This window comes from Silurus aristotelis, assembly GCF_946808225.1.
Source record: "Silurus aristotelis genome assembly, chromosome: 24".
Lineage (NCBI taxonomy): Eukaryota > Metazoa > Chordata > Actinopteri > Siluriformes > Siluridae > Silurus > Silurus aristotelis.
The window spans coordinates 10,207,700-10,231,031 of record NC_139597.1 but is presented as its reverse complement, the minus strand read 5'-3'; the positions used below and the strand labels follow the sequence as shown (position 1 = coordinate 10,231,031).

The 23,332-nt window shown below is 38.0% G+C and overlaps 1 protein-coding gene across 4 annotated transcripts; it reads left to right on the top strand.

Moving 5' to 3' along the window:
• The first annotated feature begins 499 nt into the window (after window positions 1-499).
• On the top strand, window positions 500-22,586 carry tbc1d30 (TBC1 domain family, member 30). 4 transcript variants are annotated; one of them, XM_083528333.1, is made up of 14 exons: window positions 500-1,413; window positions 5,204-5,368; window positions 11,993-12,054; window positions 12,210-12,275; window positions 13,358-13,483; window positions 14,215-14,400; window positions 15,404-15,572; window positions 17,396-17,564; window positions 17,750-17,855; window positions 18,653-18,759; window positions 19,059-19,198; window positions 19,673-19,879; window positions 20,416-20,481; window positions 20,836-22,586. In XM_083528333.1, exons 1-14 carry the CDS (start codon window positions 909-911, stop codon window positions 21,741-21,743), a joined length of 2,982 nt encoding a protein of 993 aa, XP_083384459.1. In that variant the 5' UTR covers window positions 500-908; the 3' UTR covers window positions 21,744-22,586. The 4 variants fall into 4 exon arrangements, with proteins under 4 accessions (XP_083384459.1, XP_083384460.1, XP_083384462.1 ...); XM_083528334.1 differs by lacking the exon at window positions 20,416-20,481 and having other exon boundaries at window positions 502-1,413; XM_083528335.1 differs by lacking the exons at window positions 500-1,413; window positions 5,204-5,368 and adding an exon at window positions 8,887-9,457.
• Window positions 22,587-23,332: the final 746 nt, after the last annotated feature.

Below are 23,332 nucleotides of genomic sequence, written 5' to 3'. Positions count from 1 at the left end.
CGATTGGTCAGTATGTAACTCCAGTAAGGAAAAAAAAATACAAATTACATGCAAAAAAAATGTTTATGTATGCATGTTATTATTATTATTATTATTTTTTTTTTATTATTATTATTATTTGTTTTTTTTAACGGTTCAACTTTTTTTAAACTTGGGTTTGGTGGTTGTGGCAGGGGGTAATAATATAAGATAAAATAAACTATATAAACAAACAAACAAACCAACAACAAAAAAATCTATCTATCTATCTATCTATCTATCTATCTATCTATCTATCTATCAAAAAAAGTTTAACATAAACCTCTAATTGGGAATATCTTTCATATATATATATATATATATATATATATATATATATATATATATATATATATATATATATATATATATATATATATATTTATTTTTTTCTTTTCATTTTACTGCATTGGCTGTAGGCCCATGTTTCTGCTAAGGTTTTTTTTCTGTTTTTTCTTATGTACACATTTGTATGCACACATCTCTCTCTCTATATACACACACACACACATGTGGGAACAGAGTAAAAGTTAAGACGTGTTCCTCTCCACGTGCACCTGTGTACTTCAGTGACTCGCAGCTGCTGCTGAGAAACCTGCAGAGTGAGGAGTGTGGGCTGTAGGTCTCCTGCTTGACTGCACTGTCTCCTGTTGGATTGCACTGTCTCCTGCTTGACTGCACTGTCTCCTGTTGGACTGCAGCAGTCCGCCTGCTTTCAGGAAGGAAATCGGAGCTCTGGAAAGATATCGCACAAACCCAAGCTCCTGGAACGACACGCACCCGGAACTGCTGTTCCTTCTCCCAGACCTGTTATAATAACATCAGTTTACACACGTGTTCACAGTGCAGAGTCGGTGAGAAGAGAAGTCTCTTAACTTCGGCGTAATACAATGTCAGGTGTACAAGTTCCTGAACTCGATCTGAGAGAAGTGGACATATGCGACGGGGACCTGGAGTCCGACGAGGAAAGCGGAGTTTTCGAAAACTCGGTCGGGGTTTCATTAAGAACGCGTCCTGGAGTAGAAGATCTACAGCTATACTCAGGTCGCACTGACGGAGCGCGGAACAGTTACTCTCCTGAAAAGTCGGTGGTTTGTGACGATGCAGGACAGAGTGTCTGTGTGGAGCCGCTGTGCCAGGAAGCCTGGACACGTTGTGAGAAAGACGATGGCAGGTCCTGGTGTCGGTCATCCATTGTGGACTGTCTTCTTGTGGAGCTTTATGACACATACAGCAGCGGGAAGGGCCTCAGGAGTGCAGACAGTCTGGACAGTTCGACCGAGGCCTCAGGATCAGACGCGTTTTTGGGAAGAAGCAACACAGCGTCCAGCTTTCTACAGGAACTTCAAGAGAAACACACCAAAAGACACCAGAGGAATTATCTCGCTCAGAAAGGTGTGTCTGGCTTTTTGTCTATCACAAATTATTAAAGAATGCTCTGCAGCAGGTTGTATACAGCTCAGAAGTACTTTAGAAGTTTTTGGAGGCTCTCAGATTAGTTCTTCATATGTTCCTTAGCAACACATTCCAGGTTGCAAACATGCATTGATTGTTCTGGGCTTCTATATTGGCCAGAACTATACAATCCTGTGTCCAGGTTGGGTCAACTTTACTTGGCCATGAAAGGAGCACATTTTATACCAATCATCTTCCAGTGTTGGCCCAATGGGAAGTAGGAAGTCCAATGGGAGTCGGTTGGCCGAACCATGGCCTTTACCAGTTCCACCTTGCTAGTGTTGGCCCAATATTAGTTTATTTTTAGTTTGTAGATTGAGTCAGTTGTAGGCCTCAGCCTAGAAAATAAATTTTTTGCTATGATTTTTTTTCTTCACATTTTTTAAGAATCAAGAATTATTGGCTAAGCACACTAGTTTTTTCAAGGTTCACTTTGTTATTAAGCTCTCATTTTAAGATTGTAACTACCACTGTGGGACAAATAAAGGTATATCTTATCATACCCCATCTGTAAAGCTGGTTTTTTTTTTTTTTTTTGGCATATTTTACCATATGGTACTGGGTGCTTTTCGAGTTTTAAAAGGGAAAATCATATGCACTTTAAATAAAGTGTACCTTATTGTGGTTCCTGGGATGGTTATTTTTCTAATGAACTTGAAATATATAGTATTTTCAATTTGAGCTCCTGTTGTAGGCATCTACACACAACTTCCCCCAGAAGAATAAACCAAACAAGTGTCCAACCATGTGTTTATGCAGCTCACTTTGTTGCAGGGGGATTTGTCATTGTGGAACAGGTTTGGGCATCTTTCCATTGAAGGGAAACTCTAATGCTACAGCATACAAAGATCTTATCCAATTATGTGCTTCCTGCTTTCGAGCAAATTATATGAGCAAAAACCATGTGTTAGTGTGACATTCAGGTGTCCACCAAATTTTGGCTATATTTGTGTATTTTCAGGTTTCATCCAGCATTCTCTAACCATCTATTTAACCCCAAAGAACTTTACTTACCTAAGAGGACACACATACATGGGGGGAAAAACAGACAACCTAAAACCCTTAGTTATTCTTCTGCTTGTGCCCAGAGGGTTTGCATTTCAAAAAAGTGGCAAGAAGAACCTTTTTAGGAAGCAGAGATTGTTAAACATTTTAAAACGCTCCGGGGGAAACACTTTCCTGGGAGAGTAGTATAGTTGTATTGTTTTAGGAGTAAGAGTGGATCAAGAATTGTTTTTTTTTTTATGTTGTCAGTCACCAGGCTTAGAAATCCCTGCTTGTTGAAATCGATTTTTACTAAATGACCTACAGTGCTGTAAAAAGTAATTTCCCCTTTCTGATTTGTCACACTTAAATGGTCATCAAGCACATTTTAATATTACACAGTGATAACCAGAGTAAATACAGAATACAGTTTTTAAATGATGATTTCATTTACTAAGGGAAAAAACAGCTGTTCAATCCTGCCTGGCCCTGGGTAAAAAAGTAATTGGAGTTGACTTAAATAGAATCTTTGATTATGGATTTGGACTGTGGTTAATGTCAACAGTCTGCTACATTGACTCAGGACTACAGCTTGCTTCTGATCAACGTCACTGTATCCCGCAACATCGTAATAAATTTATGACCTGAAACCTATCTGTAATAAATGGACATTGGTGTAACCCAGATGAGGATAGGTTCCCTCTTGAGTCTGGTTCCTCGCAAGGTTTCTTCCTTTGCCATCACGGGAAGTTTTTATTTGCCACAGTCGCCACCGATCAGGGACAAACTTACACTTGAACATGTTCATTTTTTATCACCACATTATCTGTCTAAAGCTGCTTTGAGACAATGTTCATTGTTAAAAGCGCAATACAAATAAAAATTTAATTGAATTGAACTTAAATCTGATTGAGATACATGACAGGGCGTTCATTCTTAAAAACCAATTAATGTGGCTGAATTAAAACTAGGGATGCACCGAATATTCGGCCACCGAAGATTTTCGGCCGAAAATGGCCCAAAAGTGCATTTTCGGTTTTCGGCCGAAAGACTTTGATCACCGAAAAAACACGGCCGAAACAGTTTGTTGTGATGACGCAAACAGAAACTGCTGCCTGCACGTGCTTGTCTAAAACAACATGTCTGCGGTGTGGACGTGTTTCAGTATATCTGAAAAAGACCCACGGATAGCGATGTGCAAAACATGTAATGCCGAAATTTCGTCTGTAAAAACTTTCTCCTCGTCGGGTTTAATTTATCACCTGAAATCCCAACATCCCGATCGCTATGCTAAATATGAGAGAAACGCGGCACAGAAAAGCAAATCGATTTCTTTCGGTGTTTCGTTTTCGGTTTTCGGCCTTGCTTTCCTCTTTTTCGGTTTTCGGTTTCGGCCAAGAATTTTCATTTCGGTGCATCCCTAATTAAAACCATTCTTCAAAGCAGTGTAGGCCAAAATTCTTCTAAAGCAATGTGAAAGACTGATTGCAGTTGTTGCCACTAAGAGTTATTAGGTTTAGGGGGCAATTACCTTTTCACATAGGTCCAGGCAGGTTTGCACCACTATTTTCCTAATAAATGAATTAATTATTTAAAAACTGCATTTTGTATTTACTCAGGTTATCTTTGTGTAATATTAAAATTTGCTTGGTGATCTGAATCCTTTAAAGTGAGACAAATATGCAAATAATATTAAAAAAGTAATTAGGAGTGGGGCAAATACATGCACAGCACTGTATTTATCATCTTCTACTTCTTCTTCTTCTTTTTCTTTCGGCTTCTCCCATTAGGGGTCGCCACAGCGGTTCATCCGTCTCCATACCCCCCAGTCCTGTACATCTGCCTCTTTCAACCCAATCACCTGCATGTCTTCCTTCACCACATTTATATCATCAATACCTCCTTGGTCTTCTTCTTTTCCTCCTTCCTGGTGGCTCCATCCTCAGCATTCTCCTACAGATATACCCCATAACTTTCCCTTTCACTCTTGCAGATACCCTTCTATCACAAATCACTCCTGCTATCACTCTTCTCCACCCACTTCACCCTGCCTTCACTCTTTTCTTCACTTCTCTAACACACTCTCCATTACTTTGAACTGTTGACCCCAGATACCTGAACTCCTCCACCTTCTCCACCTCTTCTCCCTGCAACCGCACCACTCCACTGCCCTCCCTCTCATTCACACACATGTACTCTGTCTTACTACTGACTTTCATTCTCCTTCTCTCCAGCATGTACCTCCAGCTCTCCAGGATCTTCTCAACCTGCTCCCTACTCTCACCACAAATCACAATATCACAGCACTGTATTTATAATAAATTCCGTAAACAGTTTTTAAGTCAAATTGAAATATTCATATCTTGAACTGCGCTGTCTGAGCATGATTATGCTTCATAGCGTTCTTTATCCAATCCAATATGCTGTATACAGTGTATATACTGTTGCTACCACCATATGTTCTGTTCGAAGACGAATGCTGTTTTTTTATGCAATTCTAATTTAGAGTAGTGTAGAATTATTTGATAGCTAATTTCCCTCATGTATGTGATTTCTAGTTTTAAAAGGCTCTTTGTTGCTTCTGTTCACTTGTGATCTAACACATTTCACACAAAAGCTACTTTGAGTTGTCTTTGTTTCTGTTAGCCAAGAATAAACATATTCTCATTCATCTCAGACCTGAAAGAACCCTTGTTTGTAGTCTTGGACCCAGATTTGAGCTGACCGTGTGTGCCATCTATTTCAGATCCAGAGGAGCTGAAGAGCATCATTCAGGAGGTTAAATATCGTATCGGAATTCAGTCAGCTAAACTGGTGCGACAGCTGAAAAGGAAAGACAGACTGCAAAACAAACAGCAGAAGAAATCTGACATTGTCACCGCCTGCCTGCAAGCTGTCTCCCCGAAAAGAAGTAACTCATATTTAGCATTGTCTCTTTTTTTCTATACACATTGTTTTGTCTTTTACACAGAGCCTTGTTCTCCGGTTGGGTTTTCAGTGCACTTCAGTCATATTGTTTTCACCTATTTTCTGACTTCAAGATGGATTTGATTACCGTAATTTCCGGACTATTAAGCGTACCCAAATATATAAGCCGCACCCACTGAATTTGACAAAGATTTTTATTTTGAATATAAATACGCCTCACCTGTCTATAAGCCGCAGGTTCCTACATTGAAACTTATGAACTTTACACAGGCTTTAATGAAAGACAGTGTCTGTTACACGGCTTGTATCTAAACAGTAGCCTACAAAGAAAGTCATTGTTCACTGTCTTCCTCCTTCCTTTCACAACTATTTCTCTCGGGAGTTTCTCTTTTGGCATCGTCGTGCGTTTAAAAATCACCATCGGTGAATCTTTTCTCCCGATGCCGTGCATCTCAGAACACAGGTGAAGTGTTTTTTCATGCCCGGTTGTTTTCAGCGTGACGAATGATTCGCATTTCCTGTTGCCAGTCCAGTGAGCGGCAGGTCAAACGTAAGAGGAACATCATCCATATTTATGATGTGGTGCGGCCCGATTCAGTGGGAGCGCATCTGATTTAATATAAAGAGTTTAATTGGTTCACCTGAACCAGTTCGGCAGTTTCATTGGTCTAATGTTATGGGTCTCAGTTTCTAGGCTTGAAGCTTGTAAAACCGGAAAAACCCAGGAAAAATCCATAAATTAGCCACTTCATTGTTTAAGCAGCTGGATTCAACCCGTGGAAAAAAGTAGTGGTTTATAGTCCGGAAAATACGGTAACTCGCATTGTTTGTTCAGTGCACCCAATAAGTCCTCAATTGATGGAACTGCTTAAACATCAGTGGGATCTTTTGCCAATTCCTTAATGAATAAGTGTAAAAACACTGTATGCATGTGCAGTGGAATACTCTATAAAATAAATATGCTAATATAGAAAACTAGAGAGTCACAAATCAGATATGAAGACATATGGGCATAACCCATATGTAATAGTTATAAATCCGCTACTCAATATAGACATTTCCTGGAGTACCCTGACCTACACAATAAAGGTTTGTGGCCATCTGACCATAAGATAAGTATGTGATTTTTGAACATTTCATTTAGCAGTTAATCTGCAGATAAGTGTTGTTCTAACCTCCACTTTTCTGGGAAGAGTTTCCACTAGATTTTGGAGTGTGCTTGTGGAGATTTGTGCTCCTTCAGAAACAAAGACAAAGAAGAATATTGTGTTATTGGGAAATCCAATTCAAATTAATTTACTGAATTAATATGAAGATTCTTTTTAGCCTCATTTTACAATAGTGCACTTCAACTTTTCTCTGCATAATTAATAGGGCCAGATGACATGAGCTCGTGTCTCGTGTGAGCTCATTCTCGTTATTAAAAATGTGGAAGGCACATGACCTATCAATGATTTAAATCTACATTTTGCAAAGTTTAGTTTAATTTAATCAAGATTATATAATAAACAGTTTTCTAGCATGTATTTGCGTTGCAATCTGGAGGCCTCCTTTTTGGTGACAGAGTCCTGTCTACCCTATAGACTGAAACTGACACATGACAGGACTAGAGTTAGAGTTGGGATTAATGGCATCCTCATGGTCAGTGCCTGTGTTCTGGTCTGGGTCAACTTGAAGCAAACATGTAGCACAAGGAAATAAGAAAGACATCCTGTCATATTATACCGTGGACCAGAGGGGAAAATACTTTCATCTTTTTGACCACAGACATCATTATATGCGAGCAGCATTGAACATTTCTTAAATTACGTGGCAAAGCAAGTATATATTTCAAATTAAGGCATTCTATCTTGCTTTAATGTTTTTATTATTTTCGTAAAAAAACACAAAAGGTAAAGACTTTATTTGGGTTTTCAATTAGACCTTATATAACTAATTGATAGGCAACATGGATGTGGTTAAAAATGTACATTAAACTTTCCTCTCAAAAGAAACTTCCATAGTCTCTTCTTACTTCTGTCCAATACTTAATTATGGATATGGACTTGGCAGCAATTTTTGGAAGGATGATGGTTAGATTTTTTTTATCAGTTAGAAGATAACTGCAGTCTACTGAGATCTAAATTCAGTCCAAATTTCCATTTTGAAGCACATTAAATATGTATTTCAGGTCATTAATTGTTGAAGCTGTATTTTTGTTATCCATGTGAGGAGTTAGCAGTTATATGCCTGACATCCCAGTCTTATATCTTTGATGCTATTGGAGATCAGATATTAGTTTTAAAGATTAATATGGATATTTCTTCAGAATTAATTAATCCTTTCTAATTTTTATGTGCAAACCTATGTCTATTGAGATAATTGTTTCAGACAATGACATTAGTTAAAGTGCTCATTTCCTCAAGCTTCGTTTTTAGCTGTTTGCTACACAGTAAAGCTGAGATCTCTAATTGATTTCTACAGTAATTATTTGCAAACTAATGAACTATTTAGTGTAAGGTAGGTAAGAACAATTAAAATAACTGGTTTATGTATCAGAGGGGAAATAATATCAACTCCTGTAAATGTGCATTGCTTTATAAATGGCCTTGGTGTATGATGTTCATATCTATAAAGTGTTATGGATAGATCACAAAAGTTAATGATAAATTGATTTTCTTCATTTTATCCACATGCAGCATGAGAACCAACCAGGTACAGTATAGCTGTGCATGATTATTGATTTGTTTGTGTCTACAAAGCAGGTTCAAGATGCAATAATTAATATTGGCAAAGCATGCCACACAGACAGCATCACATGACCAGTATTTTCCTCTAATTTGTTACCCCTTTGAGAGATTTTCTAGTGATCCATGACTTGTTGAAATGTGCAAATTGTGTGACGGTTCAGGATGTATGTAACAGACTGACAACTCTGTGTAGATATAATTTGTGAACCTGCTCATAATTTATGAACCTGCTCAAATTGGGTGGCATGTTGGTGTGAGGTATATACAGTTGCTCCTTGCTCTTGAGCTCCAGGAGTTTGTCTGTTTGGAGTTCATTCTTTGCTATTCTTCCAGACATTGTGGGGTTTTTAAGTGTTCTCTGGATCTCCCAAAGCATGCCAGTGGGTGATAGGTGGTATAATAGGTTTTCAATAGGTTTCAGACCCTGGTGGATAAAAGTGATTACTAAAGCTTTATTAGTATTCAAATCTATATACGTCAACCAAAAAAATCCATCTGTACATAATCTTTGTGATGCACATTTTAATTCTTATATATATTTGAATAACTATAGCAGAAGACTTGATACTGTACTGTAATGTTTTGCATCACAACATAGTGTTGATTTACAACAAATTGTTGAGGTGTGTAAAGACTTGCTTACAGAATTTGGTTAAATGATTTCAAAAATCGGTCGTGCTTGCTCATGTACTTGCGGTATGCTGTGCATGCCAACTTTTTTGTGTATTATCTCCTGTGGATACTTCGCTCTTGACGCCATTCCGCCTCCTCCCATTCGTCGTTTACAGTACGTGAACGCGCACCCCGGCCCATTGCGCGCGGCCGCTGCTGAAGTACCTTGTTCTTAGATCACCGCGCAGCCTGCTTCAAAAAAAATTTTTTTTATATATGTATATATATAACAAAAAACAAGCCACGTTCTGTTTTCCTGAAATTCAAATGGATGGATCTTCTAAATGATGGAGGACAGGGGATGGACGAATGTTTGAGTGAACAGCACAGCGCTCGGACGCTACCGGATGAATCGATCATCTCGCCATCTTCCATATCCGCAGCGGCTGCGAGAACATAACCTCATATCATCATATGAAAAGCAAAAGAAATTGAAAGGACGAGAAAAAAAGAGAGCCGCGTGTCAAACGCTCGGAGTGTTTTCGCCTAGTGACATTTTTCTCCTCTGCAAATGAAGCAGGACAGGCTGGTCGCATCTAAAAGGTCCAGGGTTTGTTTGAAGCGGCAGCAGAACTCGGTCGGTGGTGTCGGAAGCATCATCAGCAATGTGCTCAAGAAACGCAACGGCATTTCCCGCAGCGCACCGCGCCTCCTGTGCACACTCGAGCCAGGTCCCACATCCAAACCTGTCTTATTATTATTATTTTTATTATTATTATTATTATTATTATTATTATTATTAGCAGTGGTGTGCATTCAATCAGTTTAGACGTGTGTTGTGTAAAAGTTGTTTCTTTTGCTTTGCACTGAATGACATCACATAGGATAACCTAAAGATGTAGGCTTTCCTCTACATATCTTGAAATCATTTCTGCCCATATCAGGATGCTGAGAGTGCGGCCTTCAAACTTTGCATCACTTCTATATTTACATCTATAACTCTTGATGAAACAGAAACAGCAGCAAATTAAACCTTCACGTTTTTTTAGGTTAGGATTATAGCATGATGTATATAATAAGGGACATGCTGTTATTGAAAAAATGGACATTCGAAAGATCGCAAAATCCCAGTTATCGTCCCGAAGTTGATTATTTTGCCGTTTTAAATTGTTTTATTCCCCTTATACCTCTAAACATTTTTATGCTGAGTGTTGAATAGTGTCTGCAAGACAGTGGTGTTTTTGTTACTGTAACTGAAATAGGTATAGAAATGCAATCTGACCACATTGTACCAACGCAATGGTAAAGCATAATGCATTTTTTCTGTACAGGTCCATGAGTTATATTTGAATATTTGGCCTGGTGGTACTGCATTAGGATAATCTATCTGATCTTCTGATCTGATTGGTCTGATCTTATTTTTGTGGTGTCCCTTGATATTTTAGAAACGGATATATATCGTTTAGCATGTTTGTATATGGTTCATGTATGTTCTTAGGGTGATCGGCAGGGGAAGTAGGAGTGTTCAGAAAGGATAATCGTCTCGGCTATTGCAAATCCCCCTGTAACCAGCACTGAGAGGCGGACGATTGTAAATAAAGGGTCGCGGTTGGGTATGTTGTTGAATAGCTCGTAGCAGGAGACCATGACGGAGATCAGAGGAGGTCTGTATTACAGACTGAATCCTTTTTTTTGTTTAAAGAAAACTTCTTATTAGGACGTTGTTGTATTTATTTAATCCTTTATGCTATTATACAGTGCTCGTGAAAGACCTAGCAGCGACCGCTTATGAGTTGATAACGAGCGTTCAGTATGAAGATTAAAAATATATGTAACCTGTAATATTATGTTTTTAAAATAACACATCCGGTGCTGGTTTTAAACATGGATGAGGAAGTCGGTTAAGATAGATCAGCACCACAGCGAACCGGACAGCAGCCATTTATTAACGCCACTTCCGGGTTACTCAGTAGCTCTAGCGTTATACTGTACATCAAATTTCATTTATGTTGGTTCTTACCATGGTCTACATAAATTCGGTCCTTAGTAGAAATAAAAGCAACAGTATGTGATGTGAAGGAGGAGAGGGGCAGCTAAAATCACTCTCTTAATGTTAAGTCGAAACACTTAGGTAAATATTTTTCTAGTCCTGACATATCTCCTGCTGTCATTGCTGTTATATTGGTCCGTATATGTACTTAGGCACATACATGGCCTTCCCAGAACCAAAGTGATAAACGATAATAAAGAAAAGCAGGAAAAAAATTGTTGACTAGACATGGGGAAGCATTGTGCATTGATTTGGGTAAAGTTCTTGGTAGGGTTTTTTTTTAGGTCAAACTCTCCACAGAGCTAGACGTGTATTTTGGTTCTGACCCATCAAACAAAAAGGATGACAAAAACCGAAAAACAGTCAAAAAGGAACACCATTGTCAGCTGAAGATAGCAAGATTTTATGTATCTGTCTGTGTGTACAAACAATCGGGCTATTTCTATTGTTACACACAGAATAGGGTCAGAAAGCAAAACACTAAGGAGATTGCTTCACAATGTTCACAATGTTTTTTGTTAATCTTGTAAGCAATAACCTGTGTGAAAAGAAATAAATAAAATATTTACATGGGATTCAAATATCATAGTATTGGTATAGTATATCATATGTATTGGTATAGTATATCACTATATCATATGGCCCCCTTTTTGCTTTAATGACTGTGCACTCAGGCTTCACAAGTCCTGGTAAAACCTGATGATCATTATTAAACCCTTCAGCATCTGGACATGTGTTTCCTTGGAAGGGATAGGACTCAAGGAAAATTTAATCATTTAAGATAAAGAACTAACATGGACAATATCTCAAATTGCCCTCTTGGATCAGGGTGTATGCATTGCATTTTTATTACTTTTGTATATTTGCTTTAGATGTTTAGCAAAGCAGCTGTGATACGTAGAACAGGTACAGGAAGAATACGTAGAATTTAAACCATCACTCAAATATCTTTTCTTTGCGTTAGCTTTAGTTCTGAAATAAAAAATGAAAAAAGAATAATCAGCAGGGTTAAACTCAATTTAGTGGGCATGTGTATGCTACTCTTTTTTTTTTTTATTATTATTATTATTTTTATTTTTGTATAATTCAGCTTCAACATTACATAGGGCAACTTTTATTTCCTGTTGTATTTGTCTCCCTCTTCCCTGTCACACATGTACATTTCTCTTTTTTTACACATTCATATGAACTCTATGGTAATCCTTGTTCTCTACAGGAGTGGATACCAGGCTGAAGTTTACTCTAGAGCCATCTCTTGGTAAGAATGGATTTCAACAGGTGAGCAAGTTCAGACTTTTCAGCTATGGGTTTTTTTTTTGTCCCTGTAGACTCAGATTTGACAGACATTACACAAAGTGTTTTTTATATGAACTTATAGTATTATACTTTGCATACAATGTGGCACTGAGTGTTCAGTATTCTGTGTTTGGTAGTGGTATGATGCCCTCAAGGCAGTGGCTAGGCTTCCAACTGGAATTCCCAAAGAGTGGAGGAAAAGGGTATGTCTACATCTCTTGTTCTTTGCATGTGCAGTGCAGTGTTTGTACCGTAGCAGTGTATTTGACATTAATAGCATTTTGAAAAAGTTAATTAATTATGGTATAAATAATATGTTAATAGTTAAACAATGTTTATGTCTGTGTACTTTTTGTATCTGGGCAGTACATTTGTAATTAAACATGAATAATTCAGTCTGTGTAGCTGAAAGCAAAAGCAGCAGTTCATTACTTTTGATTCTGAGATGCATGTAATTTACATGTAGTTTAAAGATTGTAAAGCTTCCTTAGAGTTAAGAGTTTCAACATTTATACAAAAGGTTCCAATGATAAGTCTTTAGAAAGATAACTTTTAAACATGCTCAGAAACCTCACCTAATTGCGGATAATCTTAAGAGACTAAGCAATTTTTTTGTTTCTGTGAAGCCGCTTTGGGGCAATGTCCATTGTTAAAAGCACTTGTTAAAACTGAATTAAATTAGATTGAACAGTCTGTTTTCTATAGGTGTATGTTATTAAAATATATACCTTTATTTGTCCCACAGTGGGAACATTTCGAAAGACAGTGGGGAAAGACAGATTTCTGTCAGTGGGGAAGACGGATTTCTTTTTTTTCACTATATTAAAACTTAAATTACATGTTTTAATAGTTTTGTGTCTCAAATAAATCCTTAATTGTTTGGCTTGTAATACAGATCATTTTAAATTTGCATTATTTCATCGTTTCATTTGCTTATCATATATAACTCCTCAGTGAGTTTTCAGTAAACTCTAAATTGTGGATAAATGTTTAAGTAAAAAAAACACTGGTGTATTCCTGTAGACAGCATTACAGGCCTGTAGAAATCAACGGAGAAAATGGTTACTTTGAGTCGCAGACTTTACTGCCATCTAATGTGCGATAACAGTTTTGCTAATTAATATAGAAATATGTATAATAAGGGGTAAATATGTGTATGCAGACTTTGCTATGCAATTCAAACTAATATTCCTCACTATAACTTTTAATCAATGAAACCTTTAATCAGAAAAAAAATTCCATTTATGTAAATCTCATATTCATGCTTTTTATTTTTGTTGTTAAGGTATGGTTGACCTTAGCTGATCAGTACCTCCACAGCATCTCCATAGACTGGGAGAAGACTATGAGATTTGCGTTCAATGACCGCAGCAATCCAGATGATGACTCTCTGGGGATCCAGATAGTGAAAGTAATGATTTTATATATAAATATTTTAATAAGTGAATGTTTCATCTGTAAGCATTGCTGTAGTTCATGACCATGTTTCTGGTCATGGAATAGCAGAGCTTGTTAAGAATAGCAACGTTACATTTGCACGCTAGTTGCCCATCTCTCATACAAGTATAATATTTGCAGGAGGAAATATAAAGCAAATCAGTTAAATTATTTGTTTGGGAAAACATAAATTTTTCTTTTTTTAGAGTCCAGTAATATGAGACAATGGTAACTGTCTGGCATTGAAATACACAAAGCTAAAAGCAGCAAGCGGATGTTTTTTGCCAGAGATATTTGATATTAGTACGTGAAATCTGTCCGATTAAATGTCAGATGGCCTAGCAGGATGTTTACTCAGTGCATCACGTCAGCTCAAAGTGCATAATGGAACAAAGACGCCATTTGCGCTCTCCTTCCCACCTCTGTTGGTGAAGGCTGAATGAATCATCAAATGCTTGTAGTTTGTTATAGGGCTAAGTCCATAGTCAGTCTTACTCTCTGCCTTATTTTCTCTTGGTGTGTATTTTTTATTTTTTTTTTACTTACTCTATTAATATATATACTCAATATATTACATTTTATTTTCCTCTATTGTATGTAATATAAATACTCCCTTGTGCTCTCTCAGCCACATTGTAAGTGCAAAAATATTCCCATGTGTTCAGCGATGCGTTATTTATAATGTGTTTTCATTGTCCCCTGCAGGACCTGCACAGAACAGGCTGCAGTTCTTACTGCGGCCAGGAGGCTGAACAGGACCGTGTGGTACTGAAGCGGGTGTTACTGGCTTATGCCCGCTGGAACAAGACTGTGGGTTACTGCCAGGGCTTCAACGTGTTGGCTGCCCTTATCCTTGAGGTCACAGAGGGCAATGAAGGCGATGCTTTAAAGGTTTTCCATAATGTCTATTACCTTTGTATGAGTGATTTAGCATGAGCTCATCAAATAATTAAGTCCTTATTATGAAACCAACTAATTCGGTTAGTAATAAATTACCTAAAATTCACAAATGGTTTGACACGGTAGAAACTTTGGGGTTACATTTGCATTAAGATGTTGCTTGTGCTGTTGCTTGTTTGTTGACTTTAGTAATAGCAACATTCACACCAAGAGTGCCAATACTTATTTAAATCCTGGTAAATGTTGAGTACACACATGGTCAGATAATGTTAGTAGAAGTTATGAAAAGTATGGGACACAGAGTTGGTGAGTGGACAGTTTAAAAGGTATGTTGGTATTTGTGCAAGAAAAATCGTTATTCCAGATTTATTCATGTGCAACTGTCTGAGAAATTCATTAGTCTGTAATTATATCTGAGATCTGAATGCACAATTGCTTAATTATTTCTCAATTCGCATATATAACTTCTAAATACAGCCCAGTTGTGGAGATTTGTGCTCATTCAGCCACAAGGGTGTTAGTGAAGTCCGGTACTGATGAAGGGTGAGGAGGTCTGGGGTGCAGTCAGCATTAAAATTCATAGCAAAGATGTTCAGTAGTTTTGAGCTCAGAACTCTATAACAGGCCACTAAAGAGTTTCTACTTCAACTCATGTAAACCATATCTTTATAGAGCTGGCTTTGTGTATAGTGGGAACAGTTGTGGGTCTCCTGGTTCAAGTGAGAGGAAAGAACCGATACTGGTGTTATGGATATTTTAAAAAAAAATGCTCAAAGATGTTTGAATAGATTCTGGGCATAAAACTCATGATAAAACCCTCTTGAAACTTTGATAATTATTAGTTTTTATTCAAACTTTTCCATGATTATAAACTCATTTTTATATTTGAAAATTCTCTTACTATATTTAGTTTAGTCAGTCAGCTGTCTAGTTAATGCAAAGCACACACGTTGCCCACAATGTTTATAATTATGTTTATTCTGTGCTCTTTCAGGTGATGATTTATCTAATTGATAAGGTGCTTCCTGAGAGCTACTTTGCCAACAACCTGCGTGCTCTGTCTGTGGACATGGCTGTATTCAGGGATTTGCTCAGGCTTAAACTTCCAGAGCTCTCTCAACATCTTCACCACTTACAGAAAGTAGCCAATCGGACAGGAGGAGGTGAGGGACACCAGCTAGCCCCTCTATTTATTGCAGTATTGTTATCTTTTACCATCATTTCATATTTGTATTATATGGAAATATTTATTATAATGATTTTTTTATTTATTTTACTTTTAAATGTCACATATTTGAAATGTCATTTACTTAGTCAAGCAAGTACAGTAGTGTAAAAAAGTGTTTGCCCCCTTTACTGATTTCTTTTTTTTTTTTTTTTGCATGTGTACCACACTTTAATGTTTCAAATCATCAAACTAATGTAAATATTAGTAAAAGATAACACAAGTGAACACAACATGCAGTTTTTTTAAATGAAGCTTTTTATTATTGAGTTATTAATAAAATCCAAAACCACATGGCCCTGTGTGAAAAAGTGTATGCCCCGCTGTTAAACTGTGGTTTATCACACCTGAGTTCACTTTCTCTAGCCACACCCAGGCCTGATTACTGCCACACCAGTTCAAAATCAAGACATCTCTTAAATAGGACCTGCCTGACATAGGTGAAGTAGACCAAAAGATCCTGAAAGCTGGACATCATGCTGAGAGCCAAAGAAATTCAGAAACAAATAAGAAAGAAAGTAATTGAGATCTAACAGTCTGGAAAAGGTTATAAAGCCATTTCTAAAGCTTTGGGACTCCAGTGAACAACAGCGAGAACCATTAGTCACAAATGGCAAAAAAATGGAACAGTGGAGAACCTTCCCAGGAGTGACCAGCCGACCAGAATTACCCCAAGAGCACAGCGACGACTCATCCAAGAGGTCACAAAAGACCCCACAACAACATCCAAAGAACTGCAGGCCTCACTTGCCTCAGTTAAGGTCAGTGTTCATGACTCCGCCATAAGAAAAAGACTGGGTAAAAATGGTCTGCATGGCAGAGTTCCAAGACGAAAACCGCTGCTGAGCAAAAAGAACAGAAAGGCTCATTTTAGTTTTGCCAGAAAACATCTTGATGATCCCCAAGACTTTTGGGAAAATATTCTGTGGACCGACAAGACAAAAGTTTAACTTTTTGAAAGCTGTGTGTCCCATTACGTCTGGCATAAAAGTAACACCGCATTTTCAAAAAAGAACATCATACCAACAGTAAAACATGGTGGTGGTAGTGTGATGGTCTGGGGCTGTTTTGCTGCTTCAGGACCTGGAGGACTTGCTGTAATAAATGGAACCGTGAATTCTGCTGTTTACCAAAAAATCCTGAAGGAGAATGTCCAGCCATCTGTTTGTGACCTCAAGCTGAAGCGAACTTGAGTTCTGCAGCAGGACAATGATCCAAAACACACCAGTAAGTCCACCTCTGAATGGCTGAAGAAAAACAAAATGAAGACTTTGGAGTGGCCTTTCGAAGTCCTGACCTGAATCCTATTGAGATGCTGTGGCATGACCTTAAAAGGGCGGTTCATGTTCGAAATCCCTCCAATGTGGCTGAATTAAAACAATTCTGCATAGATGAGTGGACCAAAATTCCTTCACAGCGCAGTAACAGACTCAGTGCAAGTTATCACAAACGTTTGCAATTGCAGTTGTTGCTGCTAAGGGCGGCCCAACCAGGTATTATAAACACTTTTTCACACAGGGCCATGTAGTTTTGGATTTTGTTTCTCCCTCAATAAAAAACCTTTATTTAAAAACTGCATGTTGTGTTCATGTTGTTATCTTTTACTAATATTTAAATTAGTTTGATGATCTGAAACATTAAAGTGTGACAAACATGCAAAAAAAAAAAAGAAATCAGGAAGGGGGCAAACACTTTTTCACACGACTGTATTTATAAATTTTTTGTTGATGTATACTCATGATGAATGCTGTGCTGTTGCAGGAAGTTATGAGCCGCCACTCACCAACGTGTTCACCATGCAGTGGTTTCTTACCATGTTTGCCACCTGCCTGCCTCACCACACCGTGCTGAAGATCTGGGACTCGGTTTTCTTTGAGGGATCAGAAGTACTGCTACGTGTTGCCTTAGCAATTTGGTCTAAACTTGCAGAGTGAGTTAACCAGAGTTGGTTTTAATCCTTTTAAACCTCCTTGTATTTAGGAGCTGTGACCAAGATTTAGATGCAAAAACTGTGCTATCCATAGTGATGAATGGTCAAGATCTTCATGTGATGTAAATCTCTCTCTCTCTCTCTCTCTTGCTTTCTTTCTTTCTTGCATGCTTGTTTGCTTGCAGGAGGATTGAAGAGTGCCAGACTGCTGATGAATTTTACAGCACTATGGGCTGTCTGACTCAAGAGATGCTGGAGGACAACTTAATCGACTCCAATGAACTCATGCAGGTGAGAGTGTCACTATGTCCAGCACTCAATTACACTTTCATTTACATGGCAGGTACATTAGCGAAAAGACGTACACATGCAATTCACATACCTGTACTTAAAATGATTTCTGAATGTCAGGGTACCCTGTGAGATTGGCTTGCATTAATGAATGATTTTAAATTGACAGTTTGGAATAGAGCCTACAGGTTTGGAAAATTAACTCTAAAATGCAAGACCAACAGGAACGTTTACAATGTTACAGATAAATAATGTATCTAAAACTTACATATAGATTTAAGAGAATGAGCTCAATTTCTTTAAACCAGTTCAGGAGAAATGACTTGTCATAGTTAAAACTTTAAATGTTTTTGGGAGAAGGAACATTCAACCATTCTTCCATTGTCAGAATCCTAGTGATGTCATTATTAATAATAGAAATCTAATTTTACCCTGTATACTTTTATCTATTTGATTTATTTTGTTGGAGTTGAACTGCCCCTTACTATTGAAATTTATGTCTTTGATTTAAAAAATACCTGTGGGATTTTAGTCTGTGTAATGAGAAGATTCTGTTAACCATGTGGTAGAAAAACAGCTGGTGATAATGGTATACTGAATATGTGGCAGTCTGTGAAAACCGTGTGTGTGTGTGTGTGTGTGTGTGTGTGTGTGTGTGTGTGTGTGTGTGTGTGTGTGTGTGTGTGTGTGTGTGTGTGTGTGTGTGTGTGTGTGTGTGTGTGTGTGTGTGTGTGTGTGTGTGTGTGTGTGTGTGTGTGTGTGTGTGTGTGTGTGTGTGTGTGTGTGTTCTCCAACAGACGGTGTACTCCATGGCCACCTTCCCTTTTCCCCAGCTGGCTGAGCTGAGGGAGAAATACACTTACAATATCACTCCATTTCCTGCTGCAGTCAAGGCCATTGGCAGGTGTGTAACCCGAGAAGGCCTGTTTAGATTACAGCATATTGCTCTGTAAATGAGTTAACGTTATTATGGTGTGAGTATAATGTGCATATACATACTATAGATAAATGCGTCTGCCTACATGGTAAATATCTATATTTTTTTAATTAAATAAAACATTTGTCTGATTTTAAGAAACGTAAGATTACTCAAAAACGATGTCTGCTTTTATTGTCTGTAATTAGTCAAACGTTGTGTTTTTACAATAAATTTGTGGCATATTATATAGATGACATAATGAGGTATAATTTTCTTAATTGTAGCCAGGGGCTCCATGGATGGGAAAGTGATGATGATGGAGACCTGGATGATGAAGACTCTATAGTTACTGCTCTGGGATGTTTGGGACCACTAGGTGGGCTCCTGGCCCCTGAGATTCAGAGATACCAAAAGCACTTAAAAGGTAAAATGGCATATTAATGTTTGTACCTTATGAATTTGAAGCAGTTTTTATTTTTTTCCAGTCCCACAACAAGCATTTAACTTTTTCCTGCTGCTTAAATAAAAAAATTGTTTCCCATTTCAATTAAATTATCAGCTGAACAAAACGAATGGCATGTGGACTAGCCACAACAACAGCTATTACATTTATATAGTTAAATAAGTTCAGTACTAGATCAGTATTAGGTGTGTGTTAATGCTCAGAGCTCTGGTATTACTTTCATATATTAAAAAAGGGGTTCTGTACCTATTGGCATTGTTAAACTAAGGTGGAAAAATAAATGCTTGACTATCAAACACGAAATGTTAACATAGATGTGGTTATGCAATGACTCCTGTTTAAACGTATTACAGAATATATAAAATGATTGTGTTTTACTGGGCAGTGAATTGCACTGTTTGACTAGAAAATGTCTTTTTTTTTTTTTTTTCTCAGACCAGCGAGGTGAGCTGAGCTCTCCTTGCAGCAGTATGGCTGAGCTGAGCCCAGGAGCGGTAGGGGCCGGCCGGGCAGAGCACCACGCTACCATTAACAGCATGATGATGGAGCGCATGAGTACGGACATCAGAGCACTCACTAAGCAGTATTACCGCATCAAGAGAAGGCAGCAGAAGCAGGCCAACCTGCTCTACATTCACACAGGTAGCCATTCAAACCACACTACAAGCAGGATTTCAAAGTAAAATACGATAATAGTCAGCTTTTGTTTTAGGGAGCGCCTCAAGAGATGTTATCCATTTTGTTTCTTAACGTGTCAAGTGCATTTCCTATATGGATTTATAAGAGCATGACAAGAAAACGGCAAGCAGGTAAAAGTGCATTAGACGGTGTTGTCTTGAGATCATTATGCAGGTTAAAGTTTTTTGGAAGCGAAGATTTCTGGGATACCTTCCCTTGATCCTAAAGCTTTAACGAAACTGCGGTTTTAAAACACATGGATATGCAGTATCACTGACAAACCTCAGCAAAATATGGTACAGTGCATGTTAGCTAGTGCAAACCTCCTCAGACCTTTTTGGTTTCTCTTTTTCTTCTGTGTCAACTTCTTCACTGAGATTAGTTATGAACATTTTAGTCAGGATCTCTACTTTACACCATGTATTTGAGCTTTCAGACTAGAGTAAGACAGACACATCCACCAGCTGTTTTTCAGGATTGTGATCACATGTTTTTCCCAGGACTGCCAGTGGAAGCTGAACCTGTTACACCTCATCAGCCCAGTAAATGGGCAAGTCTTGACACTGGTACTGAGTCTTTTGTATTGGGACAATTCTGGTAGCGGGCAGTTATAGTAATTTATTGGCTATCTGTGCTGGTGTGGTATACAGTGCTGGGATTGAAGCTGATCAGAAGGGGCTAAAACAACTAATCTGGGTATTTTATTGATTCATGCTGTGACTTTTCATGAATGAGAACTTGCTTTTGGTGTACTTTAATTTCCATGAATCATACAACTGCATCAAATCTTCTTGCTTCAAACAAATTGCATCAAATCTCTTGATTTCAATCATATGCATTGATTTGGGCAGTAGGACTGCATTCAACTAAAGCACTAACTGTAATAATTATTGTCATTGTATTTTTTCATTTTTTTGTAGATAAATGTCCAGCCACTGGCATCTTTGCCTCCCAAATTCACTCTTCACCTGTGGTCAATCATCTTCTCGTAGGAAAGAAGGCCACAAGTGCTCAGAATGCATGTAAAAATGGTATAGCCCAGGAGCTCAGAGGTCCTACAGGGTTACTTCCCCAAGCCCAGTCCACCCCTACCCAGGATCACAGTCTTCATTCCCCCTGGCATGCCCATGTTTGTGCTCATCGCAGGAATTTGGCCCGGGCCCGGGCTCAGCTGGGCTTTGATGATTCGGAGGAGCTCAATAATAACACCAACCCTGAGCAGAAAGCAAAAAGAGAAGAGGAAAAGGAGAAGATGAAGGAAACCGGAGATCAAGAGAAGGAGAGGAAAGATAACCATGAAAGCCAGGAGAAAGTAGACGTGCCAATGCAGGAGCCTGTGCAAGGGATTGTGGAGGAGGGCGACTCAGGAACTCAGCTTCAGGATACTGGCTGCAGTGAAGAGATAAAGGAAATTGAACAGCAGCTATCCACCCTAGACCTGGATTCATCAGTACAAGATCCTTCAGAGTTAAATGATTCAGAAACGCCTGCTCCGCTTTCAGAGCCAGAGCAGGAAAATAATCCAGAGCCACAACCCAAACCAAATGTACAGCCATATGTCTCAGCAGTGGCAAGCTCCAGTCGCCACGATTCTTCCAGCTCAGAGAGCACAGCTTGCTCGTTCAGGCAGAGCTCTTCTGTAGCATCTACTCCAGAAATTCTTCCCAAACCACAGCAGATCTTCTCCCCTTTCCCCTGCGTTAAAGCACCCCGCAAATCCATAGCAGCACGTAACCTGGGCCTCTATGGCCCTACCTCCAGAACTCCCAATGTGCACTTTCCACACATGAGCAAAACCATGAACCGATTGGGTGCTGGCGTCCACTAGGCGTCGGTGATTAGCAGCTTCACTTGTTCTTCACCTCAGCTCTGAATCTGAGCCTTTGAAATATGCTTGCTCTTTCAGTACATATAGAAGCTATACAGTATACAGCACAGAAGCCACTGAGATATTGTACACAGTGGTATAGATAGAAATAAAGGAATCTCCTAGATAGTTAAGTTTATCTTGAATGTGTTGAACTTTTTTTCTCTTAATTTTTCTTTTTTGTATTCCAACAAAAGAGCCAAACAGGTTATTCTTTTCTAGTGTTTATAATTGCTGGAGAATGTGAAGAAGCCATGAAATAATTCTGCTGCATGTCTGACCTTTGGCTTTTGCCAAAATGTATAAATGTATTGGATATGATTATGTATTTGTCATATATAGATCTAGAAAGATATAGATCTAGAAATTCTAATATTTAAAAAAAAAAGGATATATATATATATATATATATATATATATATATATATATATATATATATAGCTTATTTATTTACTGGTAAAACGCCCTATATTTCCCTATATTTCATCATCATGAATATTACTCATTCCAAACATTTAGCTTTGTTTTCAATTGTCATAAATTTCACTTCATTAGTTTGTTCATGCCATCACACCAATTGTGGTCATTTCAGTTTACGAACAGAAATAATTGTTTTTGCTTTTTATTTCATAGCTTATTCTTTAAACTTTTTGAACTGCACACATATAATATACTAGATATGACTAATAGAAATGAATAGATCATGAAATATTTGCTTTGATGTTGATTTTTTTTTCTTCATTGCACCAGATCATTGATACACATCTTTAAATCAATAAAAAAAAAATTATACATGTATAAAAGATGACCTGAGAGTTCATTTGTAACTGTTTTGTTTTCTGTCACAAAACAATAAACTGTTGCACATTAATCATGTTGCCACCTTCAGGGTGTCTGTATGGCTACTAAATATGTTCTAACCATGTTCATGTGGGTTTTTTTTTTCTTTGGGTTCTCTAGTTTTTCCAAATCCGTCCAGTAGATGGATTGACAGCTTTAATTTGGATTTCGATGTAAATGAATGTGTGTGCATCGCACTTTGAGTCTGGCATCCCACATGTTCCCAGTATAGCCTGTGGATCCATTTGAACAGAATAAAGAATAACTTTCTTCTGTTCAATTATTGAAATGATCAGGATTTCAATTCAATAATTGAACAAACAATTATTGAACCATAATTAAATACCCAGTGTCACAGTAGTGTTGCTGTTACATAATAATCCATTATGAATGTGGTTTATTTTTCCCAGTGCTGTTTAATTACAACAGTCTCACAGTCCATCTGTGTCTTATGTACTATAATGTTTTGTTTCTGGAGGACTTGTTGCTGTGGAATCAGAACTATATGCACACACTGTTCTCAGAGCCAAGGTCTACTGTGGCCAGTACGCCATTGGAGGGCGCTGCTGTTCTAATAACAACACATTTTTGTTCCTGGAAGTTTAGTCAAATTTAAATTTAAAAACTGGTCATGGACTTCCCGTGGGCTCACCACCTGCAGGAGGGACCGTAAGGGACGGTGCTGTGAGGATTGGGCGGCAGTCGAAGG